The sequence below is a fragment of the Pteropus medius genome, unplaced genomic scaffold (assembly GCF_902729225.1).
Source record: "Pteropus medius unplaced genomic scaffold, Ma_sr-lr_union100, whole genome shotgun sequence".
Taxonomy (NCBI): Eukaryota; Metazoa; Chordata; class Mammalia; order Chiroptera; family Pteropodidae; genus Pteropus; species Pteropus medius.
In genome coordinates this window covers 18,086,300-18,103,821 of record NW_024349796.1, presented here as the reverse complement: position 1 = coordinate 18,103,821, position 17,522 = coordinate 18,086,300, and the positions used below count along the sequence as shown (strand labels likewise).

Sequence of the window (17,522 nt, the reverse complement as noted above, 5' to 3'; positions counted from 1 at the left end):
CGAAGGTGATCGAAGGTGGGGATGCGGGCACAAAGGAGGTACCCGGGCCCTCGGAAAGGGGACAGTTGGTGAGCAGGTGGGATCAGGACACAGGGCGGTCACCCGGCAAACGTGGGCTGAATGCCTCTCGGGCAGGCACCGAGCTGGGCAGTGGGGAAGTGGGGGTGATCCCTGTCCCCGAAGAGCTCTAGCCTAGTGGGGAGATAAAATGCCACCTGAGACCAGCAGAGCTGGCTGGGAGCAGCCGTGCAGCGCCGGGCCCCGCCTCTCAGCCCGGGGCTTCCTGAGGCTCTAAGAACTGAGCAGGGAGATGGTCATGGCGTGTTTGGTTAGACACGTGACCTCTGTGGGGAGTCTGTCTCTGCGGGGGGAGGACCCGGCCTGGTTCCTGGTTCAGGGGAGTCCTTGCTCTCTGGCAGCTCCGAGTTCTGGGGGCAGGGCGGCGTGGGCAGTCCCCAGAGGAGTGCTTGGCTGGACCACACTGTGGGGCAAAGGCTCCGGAGGCCACAGGCTGGCCGGCACGGCCGGCAGACACACACGAGATGGAAAACTTTGCTCGGCTGGGCCACAGTCTCTGTAAGGCCAGGGAGGGACTTGACACCGTCCCTGCCTGCCTCCCTCTGCCGGCGTGTGAGTCATCGATGGGATGAGACGGGCGAGTCCCAGCCTGGCAGCTGGGAGCCTGGGAGGCCGGGGGTGGGTAGGCCACGGGGAGAAGGGACAGCTCGTTCTGATCATGGGTGTGGGCTGAGAGCTGGGCCTTTGGCGGAGTCCTTGGCTGGAGCTGCAGCGGAGGCAGAACTGTGACCGGCCGTCCCAGGCGTTGGGGGCATGTGGGCCGTCGGCTTTCGCTGCGGCCAAGCAGCCGTGGGCTGCACAGCGAGCCTGGCCTGGCTCCTTGTCTTCCTGCTGAGGTCTGCAGTGACGGTCCCCACCTCGCGGGTGGCAGGCAAACCGCCGAGGGGCCACGGCACGGCAGAGTCCAGGCCTGCGGGCAGCAGTGCCATGGCCCAGGGGCTTCACCACCTGGTCGCCAGCAGCGACGCAGGGCCCCAGCTGCAGCAGGACCAAGGGCCGCTGTCCCCAGTGCTGCCTCTGCACCCCTACCTCGCAATTCCGGCCGAGTCACCTGGGCTTTGTGGCACCTGGGGTCCAGGCAGCTGAACAGAGGTCCCTCTCGCCCGCGACATCACAGACACGGAGGCGGGGCTTTCGGCGGGCAGCACCCCGAGCTTCTGCCCTCAACATACACTCCCTTTTATCTTTATTATAAAAAGACACTCATTGAAGAAAATCGGGACAGGACAGAAAATGATAAAGAAGAAAATGACTATGTCCTTCATGCTCTCATCTTCCAGAGAGAATGTCGTCAGCGTGCTGGCGGACAGCCTTCCACCTTCATTTCTGTGCAGAGGTGTATGTGACAGAATCATCATTCACGCGTGGGTCGCCCCGCGCGCATTCTGCTCGTTCCCGGTTTTTGCGTATCAATATATCGTGTCATGAAGCCACGACGTTAAGTAGGGGTGCCGAGGCCTGCATGCGATTCTGTTTACCGTTAGTTATCGACAAACCAGGCCCTTCTCGTTGGACACCTGCGTTCATTTAGTTTTTCTGTTTTGCATACATTTGTCTGTTTACACCTCCGTGTGTGTCTCTGGTTCCTTTAGGGGAATGCTTACACTGGAATGGCAGGGGACAGTGGGGCCAGCGTTCCGACGTGGGTGCTGGCGATGTCATACGCAGGGGGCCCTGGGAGCCAGCGACCACAGGAGGGAGTGGCGGGTTGGAAGGGGGAAGGCGGGGCCCGCTGGTGGACGCTCTCGAGTTCGTCCCGTCGGTCACCGTGGCCTCCAGCCACAGACCTGAGCATGAGTCCCCACCTCGTCTCTTCGTGGCTGTGTCAGCTGGCACCTCGCTGAAACGGGTGCAAACCGCCTCCTTCCTGGGGCCGTGGGACTCGATGGAGAGAAAGTACAGGAGGGGGACACAGAGAGAGCGAACGATACATGTTTGTCGTCACAGCCGTGTAGCAGAAACCCGTGCCCCTTGCTTTGCCTCCCCCCGCTGAGAAACAAGCCTCCTGCATTCACCATAAATTAGCAAGGGTCACCCGGCTTTTACCTGACACCGGCCGCAGCCCCCGGGAGCGCCGTCTGAACTTCAGACGCTGCAGGACCCGCATCCCGTCACGACGAGGCCCGGAGACGTGGAGCAGGGCCCCCCACGTTCTTCCGACGCCCGCCGGTGCCGCCTGGCTCTGTGAGGGGGGAGGGAGCCGGCCAGGCTGCATCGCACTTGCTGCACCGTGGTCACCCTCGCCAGCTCTGCTGGCCGACTCTGTGCCGTGGCTCACAGCCGTGTCACACACGTAACCGCTCCACCCCCTGCACGGACGCAAAGGACTCGCCTGAGTTCCCAGAGCATGGACAAAGACGTGCGAGTCTGGCCCGGGCCGGCCAGCGCTGGGGGCCCTCGGCTGGCTCCCTGTCACGGTGGAGGTGGCCCCGGTGCCAGCCAAGACAGCTCAGATGGACGAGTGGCCTCGGCAAGCAGCTCCGAGAGCCAGCGATGCCCTGGGGGGTCAGGGCTGTGGTTTGCAGCTTTCAGCTGTTTATGCAAAGGGAACCCTCAGATTGTGCCACCCCACTTCCAAAGCCCAGGGCCTGGTGGCCCCCCGCCCAGAGGGGTGCGGCCCAGGCGGTCTACTCCTGCAGGACGAACCGCGGCCTCTCCCACCACCGACCAGCGCGTCGGTCAGGCAGGTCCTTCCTCACCAGGCTTGAGATGGGCCCCCAGCCCCGGCTGAGCCCCGGGTGGCAGCAGCAGGCCCAGTCAGCGAGAACCAAGGGGACAGTGTGCGGCTGTGGCACTCAGGCTGCCGTAATTTGTTCTGCAGTGGTAAGTGACCAGCTCAGGCCCCTCCGCAGGAGGCTTCCCAGGATGCTCTCCATGCCCCAGCCAGGGCCCCCAAACACGCCTGGGGTGCAGCCTCCATTCCCCACCTCCCTCTCTAGGGAGGGGCCACCTTCTCCTCGTGGTCACCGTTCCTCCGTAGTAAGTGCTCGCCGAGGGACCGAGATTCCGGACTCTCCCCTGCCCCGATGTGGCACTTTGCCTTTTTAGGAAGTGGGTCAGGTCTCCTGGGATGACGGACATGTGAAGATACCCTGTGCCCTGTGCTGTGGGACAGGCCCAGGCGAGCACAGAGGACATGCTCAGGGCTCCGTCAGTGGCTGAGGAGGCCATGCGTCACCAGGAAGCCGAGCACGGGACAGGGAAGAACAGGTTTTGCTGTCTCCCTGCGGCCGGCACCTTCTCTAGCCGGCCTGCTTCGCACGGGGTGTCCCACGGTCCTACCACCGGACAGCCTGGATCCTTCCGGGATGCAGGGTGTCCTTGGCCCATGAAGAGTGCTGACCTAATGGCAGGGGAGGTGACCCCAAGAAATAAGTTCTCCATCCCAACACAGAGAAGGAGCTGCTTTGCAAGGAAGCAGCCCAGGCCTTGCTCCCACAGCCCCCTGGCAAGGACGGCGCAGCCAGTGTCCCGAGGCTGCTGTGACAAACCGCCACGCACTTGGTGGCTTAAAACGATGGGATTCGTGCTTTCGCAGTTTGGGAGGCCCGAACCCGAAATCGGTGTTGGCTGATACCGGGCTGAAATCAAGCTGTGGGCAGGGCCAGACTCCCGCTGGAGGCTCCGGGTCCGCTCCCATTCCTGCGGCTCCAGCTGTCCTGGGCCTGTGGCCGCGTCACCCTAGTCTCTGCCTCTGTGGTCAGTGCGGCCTCCTGTTCCATCTGGGGACCATGCCCACGCGCCTCCGTCGCACAGACACTTGTAGTGACATCCACAGCCGGCCCCGGTAACCTGGAGTATCTCCCATCTCAAGGTCCCGCATGGAATCACATTTGCAAAGTCTTCACCACTGAGATGACGTTCACAGGTCCTGGAGATTAGAATGTGGACATTTTGGGGGGCCATTCGTAAGCCTGCCCTGGAGGCTGTGCCCAGAAGCAGGGAGAGCAAGGCACAGAGCAGCCCAGTGTCATAGTCTCACCTGGGGTGAAGCCTGAGCTCCCAGGCCACACTCCCTGCTGTGCACTGCTGTCCCCATGAGGGGACCAGGACAGGCAGGGCAGCTCCTCCTTGCCCATCGGTGTCTGGACTGCAGCCGCCTGTCTGGCCCCCCCCCCCCGGGCGCCTGCGTGGGAGGCCCTGGCTGCATGACAGGCAGCAAGGCTGCCTTTGATCTCCCTGAGAGCAGCCTCCATAGCCCCCGGTGCAGGGAGCCTGCAAATCCCCGCCACCCGCCCACTGGCAACAGCTGGGGCCCAGGCGCTTCCTGTGGGCTTAACCCCTTCCAGGCCTGCTGACCCCTCCCTGGCCTGAGCTTCTGCTCCCTGTGTGACGCTGGCAAGGGCCCCAGGACTGTTTATGGAGGGACTTAAACTGCCCGCCCCACCAGGAGCCGGGAAGGGCTGGGTCTGTTTAGCCCCTGGCGTGGCTGGTGAAGACCATGGCAGTGAGGAGGTCGCTGGACACACAAGCCTTTCTCGGTCACCACTAGCATCCCGAAGGCCTCGGTCCAGAATCGTGCCAGGCCCTGGGATGCACCGTGGACCAGTGGAGACAGCCACATGGGCCGGGGCGGGCGGCTGAAGTGGACGCGACTCAGCTTTGTCCTCACCAGGCCACATGTGTCCGGGGAGCAGAGACCATGTTTACCTCTGGCGGGTGGTAACTTCTGTATAAGTGACCCGAACAGGACCACAGGTGTCCAAAGTGACTCTCCTCCCCCTCCCTTGGGAAGGTTACATTGGCTCGAAGGGAAATGCTTCTCGAAGTTAGGACGCCACACACCCTGAGTGATCGTTAGTACAGTCCAAGGAGCCCGCAGAGGACACAGTCACCTCCGCCCACCGTGTCGAGACAGTGACGTGCTCTCTGCTGTGTGGCCTGGGGACACAGTTTCAGGGGGCTTCACGGCCACGATTTCACTCGATCTGCCCCAGCTGGGGCACAGAAGGTCCCTTCTCGCTTTGCGGATAAGGAAACTGAGGGTCCAGAGACGCTCAGCGATTTGCTCCACGTCACACAGCGACCGCGTGGTGTTGCCGGGGCCAGGGGCAGAGCAGCAGGAAGGTACGGGGTGCGGGGCAGGAGCAGGTCACGGGAGGGCAGGGCCCACACCCTAGACAGAAGGCCCAGTGTGACGGTTGTGAGTTTTAGGTCCCTGGGTGACTTAGGGTGGCGGCTGAGCAGTAATAGATTTTCCTGAAAGCCGATATGGGCCAGCACCCGGCCAGGGGGGGCCCAAGAATCGAGAATGAGTCACCCAGTGCAGGCAGCGAAGGAACCAGCAGGGGAACTGGTGGGGGCTGAGGGTTTCTGGGAGGGGGAGGGGCAGAGGCATCATGACTCACGATTCACAGATTCACAGGGGCGCTCGCCACCCAGTCACTGCAGAGCCAACGCGGCAGGTGTCTGGGCCACGGAGGGGTGGCAGGGGGCTAAGAAAACCTGCAGTCACAGCACTCCAGGAGGTGGTCTGCACTGGCCTGGCCCCGAGAGACGCTGATGCCCACCCCACCAAGCCACAGCAGAAAGACAATGGTGCCAGAGAGACTCCTGGGAACGGGCGGGGGGAGGTGCCAGCCTGCTTGGTGGACAAGGAGACCTTGTGCAAGGCGCAGCTTCAGATCCCGCCCCACTCTCCCTGGCCTGGGGGAGGTCGGGAGTTAAGGTCCCGGGGTGGGAGGTGGCCCTTCTGCGCCAGGTCACCTGGAGGTCTCAGGGAGCATGGGGGCCTGGGGAGCAAGATAGGGGTGTCTGGAGCCTGGAGGAGGCGGGGTTGGCTGCCCGGGGTGGTCTCCGCTGAACAGAAAGAAGCAGAGACGCTGAGGGCTCCAGAACTTTCTCATGTGATCCTTGCAGCCCTGTGAGGCATACACGGAAGGGGTGGTCACTCCCGTTTCACAGATGAGCAAACAGAGGTTCGAAGAGGGGGCGGCCTCGCCCGAGGCCACCCAGGGAGTTGGAGGGAGGCCAGGGCCGCAGCGAGGGGAAGTTTGTTCCAGGCTAAGCGGACGCATGAGACCTGAGGCATCTGAGGCCGGGACTCGGGTGCCATTAGCGTGTTCTCTAGCAGAGCTGTCCCCGTTGCCCACCTGTCCCCTCCACCTCCGCTGCCCCCCACGTCCAGGGCAGGCCTCTGGGGGTCCAGCCGAGCCTGCTGCGGTCTGGGGAGGGAGGCTCAGGGTCACGGCCTGCGGCCCCAGTCTGCTGCTTCTCCTTGAAATCCCACACACCCTAGGCGTGTGGCTGGAGCTGGAGCGAGCCCTCGAGCCCTCCAACAATTTGTCTTTCATGTCGCATTTGCATCCAGCAAATTGCTCTCCTCCCCTCTGCCCGCTGCGCGTTGGGTGTGGGTGTGGCCGCCCCCTGGTGGCCGGTCCGAGTTGGGGACAGGTGGCGTCTTCCAGAGTGACGTTCCCACTAGGCTCATCCCGTTCCAGGCTCCCTGGGTGGCGAGGGAGAGGCAGATCGTGGGCAGCGAGAATGCACAACGCAGGCTGGAGATTACCCTCCCTTCGAATTTCAAAGGCATTTTTTCCCCATTAAAAAATAGACAACATTTTTCAAGCAGTTTTAGGTTTACAGGAAGTACAGATCCCCCTAAATGCCATCCTCGACCCTCAACACACAGTTTCTCTTATTCTTAAAATAATCAGGCACTCAAGTAATAAATTTGTTACGACCGATGACTGAATATTGATACATTCTTGCTATCAATTGTATTCTGGGTTCCGGGGCGGCTACTGATTTGCACGGGACTCTCTTCCACTGCGGTGGTTTCAAGCATCTCCTCTTGGGCTTCGCCGTAACAGAGCTGGGCGCTTGGCAAACGCTGTGTCCTCCGTTCTCAGAGGCGAGTGTTTGATTCCTTCGGTGGCATCTCCTTCTGAATTCTCTGGAGTGCCATTCCCTTCAGCGTCATCAGCCAGTCCTTCTGCCGAGTGTTTTATCGCGGCTAGCGGGTCCCTAACTCCCAAGAGAGTTTTGTGTTCTGAACGTGCCTTCCCGTCATGCGGCAGCCTCTTCCTGTGTGGTGGACAAACTAACCTTTCTGTCTCCGTTCATCGTGGAGTTTTGAAGCGTGGTTTTGGTCTTTGTGTAGTGTCTTTTCTCCAGATTGGAGCGGGGAGGATAAGAAGGAGCATTTCACCCCCGGCCAAACCTCCGAAATCATTGCCCCTGAGGGTGGAGTGTTAGCATAACAGGTTAGCGTCACAGGCTGTGAGACCGGTAGGCCCTCTGGCCCCCAACAGGGATCCTGGGAACCTCAATATCCTTAAGCAGCAGAAACTGCAGGGGTGTTCTTTGGTCTTTGTACCTTCGTTCTTTGCATCCCAAGGAGTTGGGGGCTGAGGAGTTGGGGCCTGTCCACTCCCTCTTGGCCCCACCGTTCTCTGGGTCACCTGCCTGCCCCTCCAGCTCCTTGTCCTCAGCCTCACCCTGCAGTGCCCAGAGGAGCAGGGGCTACAGAGCCCCCTCCTGGAAGGAGACAGCTGTGGGCACACGACGAACAGCTCAGGCACCCCCCACCCCCGTGTGTGGCCTTGGACGTGTTTCCGAGGGTCTCTGAGCCCCTGGGATCGGTGTGCTTGAAAGCTTATGGCTTTCAAAATGATATGTGTGTGTTATGGGTTCCCCAAGTTGCCAAAGGACCTTCGAAACCCCCAAAAGTAGAGAACCTCTTAACCCCTTAGGTCCTCAAAGGACTGTCTAGCCGGCATGGAGCCCTCGCTTTAAGAAAGGTAAACATTTTCGAAGCAGCTACATCGAATGACAGTAACCACGCTGTGGAACTGTCATGTCGGATAAGCTGTGTCTGCTGCTCCCCAAGCCTCCGCCCTGGGACTGAGCCAGCTGCCCATGTCGGCAAGGACCGCGGGCAAGAGGGCTGGGCAGTGCCGCTTCAGGGCGCTGGACGCAGAAGCTTGTTGGTCACCCGGGTGGAGACGGGGCTGGGATGGGATGAGAGACCAGACAGCCACAGAAGGGCCCCAAGTCCTCGTGCACGACCGATCTCATGCTGGCAGATCACAAGTCGTCACATTCACACTCGTCTGTGTCTCATATGCTCACACGCACGCACACATGCTCACACATGCTCGCACATGCACGCACACGCACGCACACGCTCGCACTCGCACGCACACGCCAATGCTCCCTCTGGTGGCGAGGAGCAGAACTTCGACCAGCCTTCTCGAAGGTGCGTGCAGGGAAGGACCGAAATCACAGCCAGTCTCATGCAGTCCCGTATGAAAATGTCCCTAACTTGTCAGAAGGGCCCTGGAGTGGGGGCAGGAGTGACAGGTGGGCGGAGAAAGAGGGCTGCCCGGGTCTGGGGTTCAGAGGGACGAGGAGGGAGGAGGAAGCTGGCCGTGCGGCCGGTGTGCAGGGCTCTGTGTGTGCTGGCGCCCACGTCCGCTGACGCCGGCGGAGGGGTGGCCATCGCTCAGGGTGACCTGAGGGACTACGTTTAACATCAACCAAGGTCCAGCTGCCCAGCTGTTGTTTCTGTGTAGGTCTGAGCACATTGTTGGAGGGGACCGTGGTCACCACCGATGTCAAGGTCGGTTTGTGGCTGTAGCCGCTGGTGCCTGGGCAGCCTGGGCACCAAGAACTTGAGCGAGACGGCTCCCCGGCCAGCCCCGACCCTGACCTTAGCCACGAAAGAGCTCCCAGACTCATTTCAGGACCCCCGGGAACAAGCGAGGGTTCCTGCCGAGCCCCGAGAGGCAATTTTCTGTGGCGTCTTGGTCAGGTGGTTCTCTCCGTGCTGTTCATTCATTTAGTCAACGAGCATTTGAGCAATTGAGCACCTACTATGTGCTGGCCACTGTGCTGCGCAATGAGAAAGCAAACATGATAAGACACGGTGTCAACACCCAAGTTTCTCCAGACTGATGATGTCGGCCTCGAGGTCAAGTGCAGGGAAGAAACACACAGACTGTGGAGCCTGGAGGAGGGCCCCTCCTGCAGCCGGAGGTGGTCAGGGCAGGCTTCCTGGAGGAGTCAGCACTCCGCTGAGATGGGGTGGGTGGGAGGGAGGGAGGGTGTCTGAGAAGGAGCGGTTCCGTGCTGCTGACCTCAGGGAGAGCAGAGGCCGGGGAAGCTGCGAGGGCCCCGCAAAGGGCATGTGGCCCGAGCGTGAGGTTTGCGTGTCGCCCCGAGGTCACTGAGGGGGACACGGGGAGGTGACGTGACCGTGTCCATGTTTCAGGAAGGTGGGCTAGGCGGCAGCGGGGATCCTGGCGAGGCTGCGACGGACCTGGCAGAACGCGGTGCCCTGAGCAGGGACGGGAGGCGGGCCTGGGGATCCAGAGCAGGCGCGGGGCGGCGGAACCGGGCGCTGAGCGTGCCATGGGGGGGGGCGGGGTGGCCCTCTGGCTGGCGGGCTCTGGCTGTGCCGCTCCCCCGCGGTGATCGGGGCGAGGGACCGGCGTGGGCTCAGGTGGCACCCGTGGGGGGCGCTGGCGGAGGCCTGAGTGAGCGTGGTGAGCGGGCAGCGTGTGTGGGCGGGCAGCCCAGGGGAGCCTGGGCTCTGACAACCCCCCGCTGACCCTGGGACTAATCTCATCCTTCCGACAGGAAGACGATTCCTTCAGCACGGGAAGAAGGGACAGAGTGACAGCAGTGAGCGAGGGTGGGGACGCGAGGGGCTGTGTCCGCGGGGCCAAGGCCATCCGCCAGGCCTGGGTCAATGCCGGGACACGGGGGGCCTCCGTCAGGTGCTGGCGCGTGACGAAGGGTGTGAATGCATGGCGTTTGGGGACCCCAGAGCTCTCCGAGTCTGCAGCTTGGGGGTGCAGGTAATGTCCGGAGACCGACGGAGGCAGCCCTTGGCTGGGGTGCTCGTGTCCAGCTCAAGGACCTGCCGAGGAGCGGCCCCGGGCGAGGCCTGGCCCTTCACCTGAGGGGCGAGTGTGCCTTTCACTAACTGGTTCGCCTACGGCAGTTCTCAGAGTGGGTCCCCAGACCAGCAGCGTCCCCTGAGAACTCCTTACAAAGGCAAATTTCTGGGCTCCGCCCCAGACCTGCTGAATCAGAAACTCCGGGTGTGGGGCCCAGAACCCGTGGTTTACCCAGCCCTGCGGGGGTGCTGACGCGGCCCGAAAGGCTGAAAGGCTGAAAGCCACGGGCTAGCGGAGGCCTGCCCCACGGAGCGCTCCGGGGCACAGAGCAGAAGGCCCGCCGCTCGCCCCCGAGACACCATCTTGGCAGGAAGGGAAAGCTGTGTGCCTGAAGACAAGGGACGCGGCGCCTAGAACCAGCAAGCGCCATGGACACCGTCCCGTGGCAGGAGGCCCAGCGGAGTCTGGGAAGGCCTCCAGGAGGAGGTGGCTCCCAGCGGGCCAGAAGGAAGGGCTGGGTTGACCCGGATAGATCAGAGGGGGCAGCATTTCTGCTTGGGGAGCCTGCAGGCTCCACGGCGCAGGCGCGGGCACCCTGGGCGTCTGGCTTGGAGGCAGCAGGTCGCCCGGTGCAGGGGGAGGCTCGGGCGAGCTGGGGGCTGGCAGGGAGGCCGGGGGCCGGGGTGGCGGAGCTGGCGGGGAGCCTGTTTTCCCTGTCCCAGCCTTGCTGACTACTCTGAAAGGACCTGTCTCCAGGGTGGGTAAGGTGGGGTCCACCCTCTCCACCTCAGTCTCCTGCACCCCCCAACCCCACCTGCTTATTATGGGATTTCTGGAGAAGCAGCCTGTTCTGCAGGGACCTGCCAAGGCCCGGCCTGGCCCGGGGCTCCCGGGTGTGAGCTGGCAGTGCGGAGGGGCCTGGGGCCAAGGGCCTGGGGTCTTCGGTCCTCTTCCCTGTTGTAGCCCTGGGCTGACGGGGTCAGGGGGGCCATGGCTCTGGGCAGAAGGCAGGCAGCAGGTCGGGCAGTGGCCGTGGGCGGCGTGGGAGAGGTCAGAGGGTGGGGAGGTGGCTTTGAGGGAGGGAGTGTGCGGCTGCATTGAGCCAAGGCCAGGGCCTCCCTGTCTCCCTCCGGCTCTGGCCGGCCATGCTGTCACTCACCCGCCCCTGGCCCCCCGCCGGGACCCCCTCGGGGCACCGCAGCCCGCAGCCATAGCGAGGTTCACAGAGAACCTTCACCCAGCGCGTCACTGACGGTTTCAGTGTTGGACGCATCAGCTCGGGAGGCCACTGCCAACCCGGCCCCCTTTCCACCGGAAGTGCCGCGCCCGCCGCAGGGGACAGGGACGTCGTGAAGGCCGGTGACGGGCAGGTGTCGGGAGCGCACACCCACGGCCGCCGGGCCCCCGCTCGGCCACCCCCCGCTGTGGCATCACGGGTGAGCGGCTGCCCGCTCCGCACCCGCTTCCTCTGGGGCAGACGGGGTCGACAGCAGCACCTGCGGAGCGGAGGACCCCCAGACCGCCCATCCGCCTCGTGCAGACCCGCACCAGGCCGACTGCCTCCCCGGGGCGGGGCACGGAGGCTCCGAAGGGTCAATTCTCGAAAGTTCCAGAACCGACACTCCTAGGACTGGCAGCCCAGTGCCCCCTGTGCTGTGTCTCTAATGCCACAGGCCGCAGTGGTGGGGCTCTCTGTGGCAGAGAATTGAGGGGTGTCCTTCTGGTCTAGCCCCTCAGCGCCCAGCCCCGCAGCTGGGGGGGGTGACACGGAGGGGGTCGAGGCCAGCTGCCACTGAGGCCACGGCCCCAGCAGTGGGGGAGGCCCGAGGCAGGAGGGGGACGGGAAGACAGATGCTGGGCCTGGCCACTTGCTAATTCGGGCTCTCCGCTTCCCAGACTATGCCCGGCAGTGGCTGACGGGTGCCCGTGGTAGGAATGGCCCCGACTCCACCCCGCTGGCCTTATAGGGCTTCGCTCCTGTGGCCAGACACCTTCTTCCCTGCCCTGAGGCCCCTGAGCCCTGGGAGGGGACTCAGGACCTGAGACAGAGACCCCGGCCCCGCTCTGCCCCTGCAGGGCCTGGGGAGGGATCCGCCTGAGCCCCTCAGCTGTGACTCCCCGTGGTTTCTGCAGGGGGTGGGGGCCGCTGGCCGGGTCACACCGTGGCGTGTTTTCAGGTGGTTTGGACCGTGTTTTGCGCCTGTTTGTCATTCTGCTCTCTGGTTTTCCTTTTCAAAAAGCGGGATAATCTTGCGGGCAGCTCGTTTTTTGTGCGTACGAAGGCTCTGTACGGAAGTTCTCGTATGACTTACAAACATGAGGAACAGCACCACAAACCGTAGTGGACCTGCCTCAGCCCCTAAATTCCCTCTCTGTCCCCAACCGCCCCTCGGTGCTGCCAGCCTTTGATTTCCATCCCCACGGCTCCGCCTGACTTCCCGGCCCCCCGACTTCCCGGACCCTGCCCTTTCTCCCTGGCAGCCTTCCAGCTCAGGGACGTCCCCAGGGTGACCTGCATGGTGTCCCCAGTGCAGAGCCTGTGCCCCTCCCTGAGCACCGTGGGGCGTCTCCTCAGGTCACCTGTTCGCCAGCTCTCTCCCCAACCAAACGGGGGACCCAGCAGAGTGCCTGACCTCTGGCGGTCAGGTCAGCGTCCCGCGTGTCCTGGCCCAGCCTGGGCTCCTGGCCCGTGAGGTGGCCGACAATAATAGCCACGGGGTCAACATAGCAGGCATTGTCTTTCTCTAACTATAGGGTGGGTATTATGTGTTCACTAACCATCCTAAAAATATCCCGCAAACAGGTGCAGCCCCTGTGGCACCAGCCCCCGGGGTCCTGCAGTGTGTGGCTGGAGGCACAGGGAGGGAGGGGGGAGTGTCTGTCCCACGGGGCCCAGGCTAGGCAGAGCCGGGAACCCCGCTGGGGGGGGGGCACAGAGTCCCACCGCAGACCCTCCGACTTCCATGAATGGCTGAGCATCGGCTCGGGGCCCCACGCCCACCTTTCCTTGTGAGAGATGGAATGTCATTGAGACGTGCCCTCTCCCAGCCCTGCTGGCCTCCCTGTGGCCCCTGCTCGCCCTGGTCCCCTGCCCGGTCCCAACCTTGCCTGGCCCCTGGAGTCTGGCCCACCCTTCGTCTCCCCAATTTTCCTCAGTTGGCGGCCTCTGTGTGCCGAGGCTTTGTGTGCCCTCAGCCTCGCACACGGGTCTTCAAGTGTCGGCCCCGGCGTGTCCACACCGGGAGGCGTGTGTGGTGGGAGGGGGCGGCGGGCCTGTTCTATTTTTACTGGCCAGTTGCTGCGGGCCGCAGCTTTCATAGCCTCCCCTCTGTGCTGGCCCCACAGTCTGCAGCCGACCGCAGGACACAGCCAGCCCAGCTCAGACGCTGCCCAGGTGGGTGCCTACCTACCAGACCTGAGCTCCGGGTCGAGCCTAGATGGAGACCCTGGGCGGGGATTGCCGGAGAAGGCGAGGGCTTGGGATGGAAGGAGGCGTTCCCCGCCTGAAAGTCGCGTTTGCGGGTGGGATGGTCCCCAAACACCTCCACGGCGTGTGTCCCATGGGGTGACACCTCTCCTGCCCTCCGAAGGCTGAGAGCCACGAGCAGAACTTTGCACAAGTCACTCCAGGAGCCAGGCCAGAGCCTAGTGGGTTCTGGCCTCACACCGGGCCACCCAGCAGGTCCCAGGAGGGAGAGGGGGCCTGGGGCAGAGGGAGCCATGGTGATCACAGGGCCGGGGGTGGGGACGGGGTGTGTGCAAGTTTAGAAAGAGCCTGGTGGGCAGTAGGGAGGAGGGTGGCAGCCGCCAGTGGGCGGGAGACAGAATCCTCTGAAGAGCAGGACTCGGGGGCCTGGAGCACTGGACCCCGGCCCGCTCACCACCTCCTACCTCCTCTCCTTGGTCTCTGGGGTACGGACGAGCTGCCCGCTCGCCGTCTGTCTGGACAGCAGGCCAAGCGCAGGTGAGGGCAGGCTGCCAGACCCTCCCCGCCTCCCGGCTCTGACTGGGGAACAGGAGGCGGATGGGGCAGGCTTCGTGGCTGCAGCCTGGACACACAGGGGTGCCTGCAGCTTCTGAAGTGGGCTCCACCGCAGAGGTGGTGCTGGGGGTCCCTAACAGGGGGGTGCTCCAGGTTTGGAGACAGCAGCTCTGAGATTAGGCTTTCCTGCTCGGCGCTCAGGATGCGGTGTGGTGTGTGTAACCCCTGTAAATGGCCAGTCAAGGAGGGCCGGAATGCCCTTGAACTGGGTCCAAGGTCGGGGTGGGGCGCAAGGGGAGGATGTGAGCCCAACCTGACATGCGTGTCCCTGATTATCAAGTGTTCAGAGGCCAGCTCCTTCCCTGGGTGCACGCGTATGCGCACACACACACGCACACATACGAGCACGTGCGCGCTCACACACACACGCACACACACGAGCACGTGCGCGCTCACACACACACGCACACACACGAGCACGTGCGCGCTCACACTCACACGCACGCACACACACGAGCACGTGCACGCTCACACTCACACACGCGCACACACGAGCACGTGCGCGCTCACACTCACACACAGCCTCGGTCCCACTGTCGCGCGGGTACTCTGCTTTCCCCATGGCGCCCCAAGGACGGACGAGCCCGGCTTTGCGTCAATACCAGCTCCATCCCTCTGGCTGCGGGCGTCTGACTATGTCCTTGCCGGCCACTTGTGGGGGTTTGGAATGCTGGCCTCCGACCTCCCCTCTGCTGCAATCTACATCCTGCCTCCTTATCAGGGGGCCTGTCTCCCACAGGACCTGTCAGGGGGCCCGTCTGGTGGGCTTCACAGCACACACTGCGGACCCCTGGCCTGGTGTTCGTCAGCGGGACAGGTCCTGGGGCTTGGCAGCAGGCCTGGGCTGGCCTGGGCAGTCCCTCTCTGGTGGGCCCCTCCCTGGTGACGGGGCCCTCTCTGAGGCAGTGCTGAGCATGGCTGCATGCCCACCAAGGGTGAGGTGCCTCTGGGGATGGAAACAGGAGGCCGGCCGGGCTGAGACTCGGGGCCCTGGGGCCTGGCAGCGTGGAGGGTGACGAAGACGGAGGGACCCGGGGTGGTTCCGCACCGGCCGGTCTCTTTCCAGACTTTCTCGGTATCTCTGAAGGATCAACCCTCAGAATAAACAGCTGGTCATACAATCTAATTTCAGCCGAGCATCTCAGGAATTTATGGTGGATTGGCGCCCACCTCCCCCTCTGTGCCCGGGGTGACAGCTGAGACTCCAGGGTCACCCCATGTGCCCCCCAGCTGCACCCTCCTGGCAGAGGGGGTAGAGGTGGGGCCCAGAGGCTTTCTGGTGGAGGACTCAGGGTGGGGGCCTGGCCCACGCGGGGGGTGTGGGGGGGACACTCGCTGGGAGGCGAGCATCAGGCAGGGCAGGAGGCTCTGGAGTGACGCTGCCGGTGGCCACGCGCAGGCGTCCCTTAGAGTCTGCCCTCCCCGCTCCAAGCCGGGCTCTCCGGCCAAACTCGAACTCCTAACCCTGTTCCCACCCCCACTGGTCCCCCGCCCTTCACTTTGCAACACAGCTCAGGGCTCCCGTTCTGCCCAGCTGCCCACCCCGCCCCACTGTGTCCAGGGAAGATGGGGAGTCGGGTCTGGCTTGGAAGGCCCCCCTCTGCGGCCTCGAGGACCGGCCCCCAGCTGTCGGAGTTGAGGGGCCCAGGAGCACCCGGTCAGGGCCCGGGGCTCCTACACACCCCTGGCCGTGCCGCCCACGCTGGATGATCCATTTTGCTTTGCTTCCAAGTATCGCTTGGTGTGAACAAAGCGTTCAGAGTTAATGCCTGAGTAGAAACCCGCGTCGCTGACCCTGATCTTTAGAGGAGAGCTGGCCTGGAGAGGGTCAGGATGGACTTTGGGGTGGCACGCAGCCTGCCTGACCCCGCGCAGCCCCACCCAGGGTGCCAGCCTCAGCCCTCCTCGTGACCAGCCAGGCATGGCGAAGGGTGCCCTGGGGGATACACGGGTGTCTGAGCCACCCCGCCCCTCCTGTCTGGCTTCTTTCTCCCCCATGGAGGTGGGGGCCCCCACTCATGAGCCCTCTGTGCCCCCAGGTGCTGCCCCCCATACCATGCCTGGGAAGTGTAAGTAGCCCACCCCAAAAGTCCCCCGCAGCAGATTTCAGCCCCAGAGCCGAGGCTCCGTCTGCTCGGCTCCCCAGCAGTGCCCCAGAAGGAGGACCCTGGAACAGAACCAGCCCGGAGAGCCTGGGTCCCCAGCATCCCTGCCATCCCCACCCACCCCGCCTTTGAGCAGAGCCCTTGTGCCCGGGTGGCCTGGAAGGAACTTCCTGTCCATTCCAGACTTTGTCGGTCTGCAACGATTCACACGTGCAGGGCCGGGACTTAACGCTGGGCCCATGGCCGCACGAGGCTTTGGGGGTTACCTCAGCAGGGTGGGGCCTTCTCACTGCAGATCCCATGGCCCTCCCCACTTACAGCAGGGTGCGCCTCCCAGCGAGAGCCTCCGGCAGCCCGAAGGGCCAGGGCTCTTATCCTGTCCCGCTGGGGCCCTCGAGCTCCCCTGCCCGATGCCAGATGTCTCTCTGGGGCTCTGCCGCCCCCTCCCTCCCCGCCCACCAAGCCCGTGGTTCTTTGGCCGTGTGTATAATATGCATTGTTCACACTCTGTCTTCTGCTCCTGCCCCGATGCTTCCTGTGCCGGATCCTGAAGCGAGGTAAGTGGGCTTTGGGGCGCCTCTGTCCGGGCTGGTGGAAGCGGGGCGGCCTCGGAGGGGATGAGCCTGGGTCGAGGCCCGGGGAGGGGGTGTCCGAAGTACAAGGCCACCACAGGTGCCCCCGGGGCTGGGGTGGCAGCAGAGCTGGCTGTTACTCTGCACCCTTGCCGAGCACTGAGTGAGTTCCCGTCACCCGCTCTGGGACCTCATCCAGCCCGAGTTTGGGACGCACCACCCAGAGCACCCAAACGCACCTCCCTCATGCCTCCCAAAGGATCCTCACACCCACGGCCCTGCTCTGCCCGTAGCCACCCTGTGAGCCAAGTCAGGTGGGCCTCGGCTTCCTCACTTAGGGACGGGGACGGAGGTGCCCACACAGGCCACGTGACCCGCACAGGGTCCCGCTGTTTAGCCACAGCAGAGCCAGAATCAGAAGTGAGGGCTTCGTCCCCTAGAATTCTGGCTAAATCACAAAGATGAGCTTTTAAGACACCCAAAGGCAAGGGTTCCGGGTGACGAGGGGACCCCGCCCGGCGCCGCTCCTGGCCTGGCCACCTCAGCTCCACAGCCTCCGCCTCACCCTGAGCCTCCTCTTCTTGCCCACAGAGAAAATCCAAGATCACTGCCTCTCGCAAACTCCTGCTGAAGGTGAGGCCGGCCGGGCACTGGCCCTGGGGACGGCCGGTGGCGGGCAGAGATGGGCCATGCAGACTGTGGGTGCTGTGTGGGTCGTGGAAGGGCCAAGCCGGCCAGAGCAGGGCTGGGGAGCAGGCAGGGGGGCCTGGCTGTCACCCAGAGCCAGGGTCCGTGGGCGGAGGTGGTGGCCGGATGCAGAGCGGGAGGCCAGGCCAGGGGCGGAGGGACTTGCTTTATTTGCTGAGAGTGTCTCTCCTGG

At 63.7% G+C, this 17,522-nt stretch overlaps 1 protein-coding gene across 1 annotated transcript in view; it reads left to right on the top strand.

Annotated features, from left to right (window-relative positions):
- Positions 1-4,939: 4,939 nt before the first annotated feature.
- The window catches only part of TNNI1 (troponin I1, slow skeletal type), a gene marked incomplete at its 5' end in the record, with an annotated part of 16,232 nt that continues 3,649 nt past the window's right edge, over positions 4,940-17,522 (top strand). Inside the window, 4 exons of the mRNA XM_039883647.1 lie at positions 4,940-5,145; positions 16,005-16,034; positions 16,624-16,627; positions 17,234-17,275. Coding sequence (XP_039739581.1) covers positions 4,940-5,145; positions 16,005-16,034; positions 16,624-16,627; positions 17,234-17,275 — 282 coding nt within the window. The remainder of the gene's footprint in view (positions 5,146-16,004; positions 16,035-16,623; positions 16,628-17,233; positions 17,276-17,522) is intronic.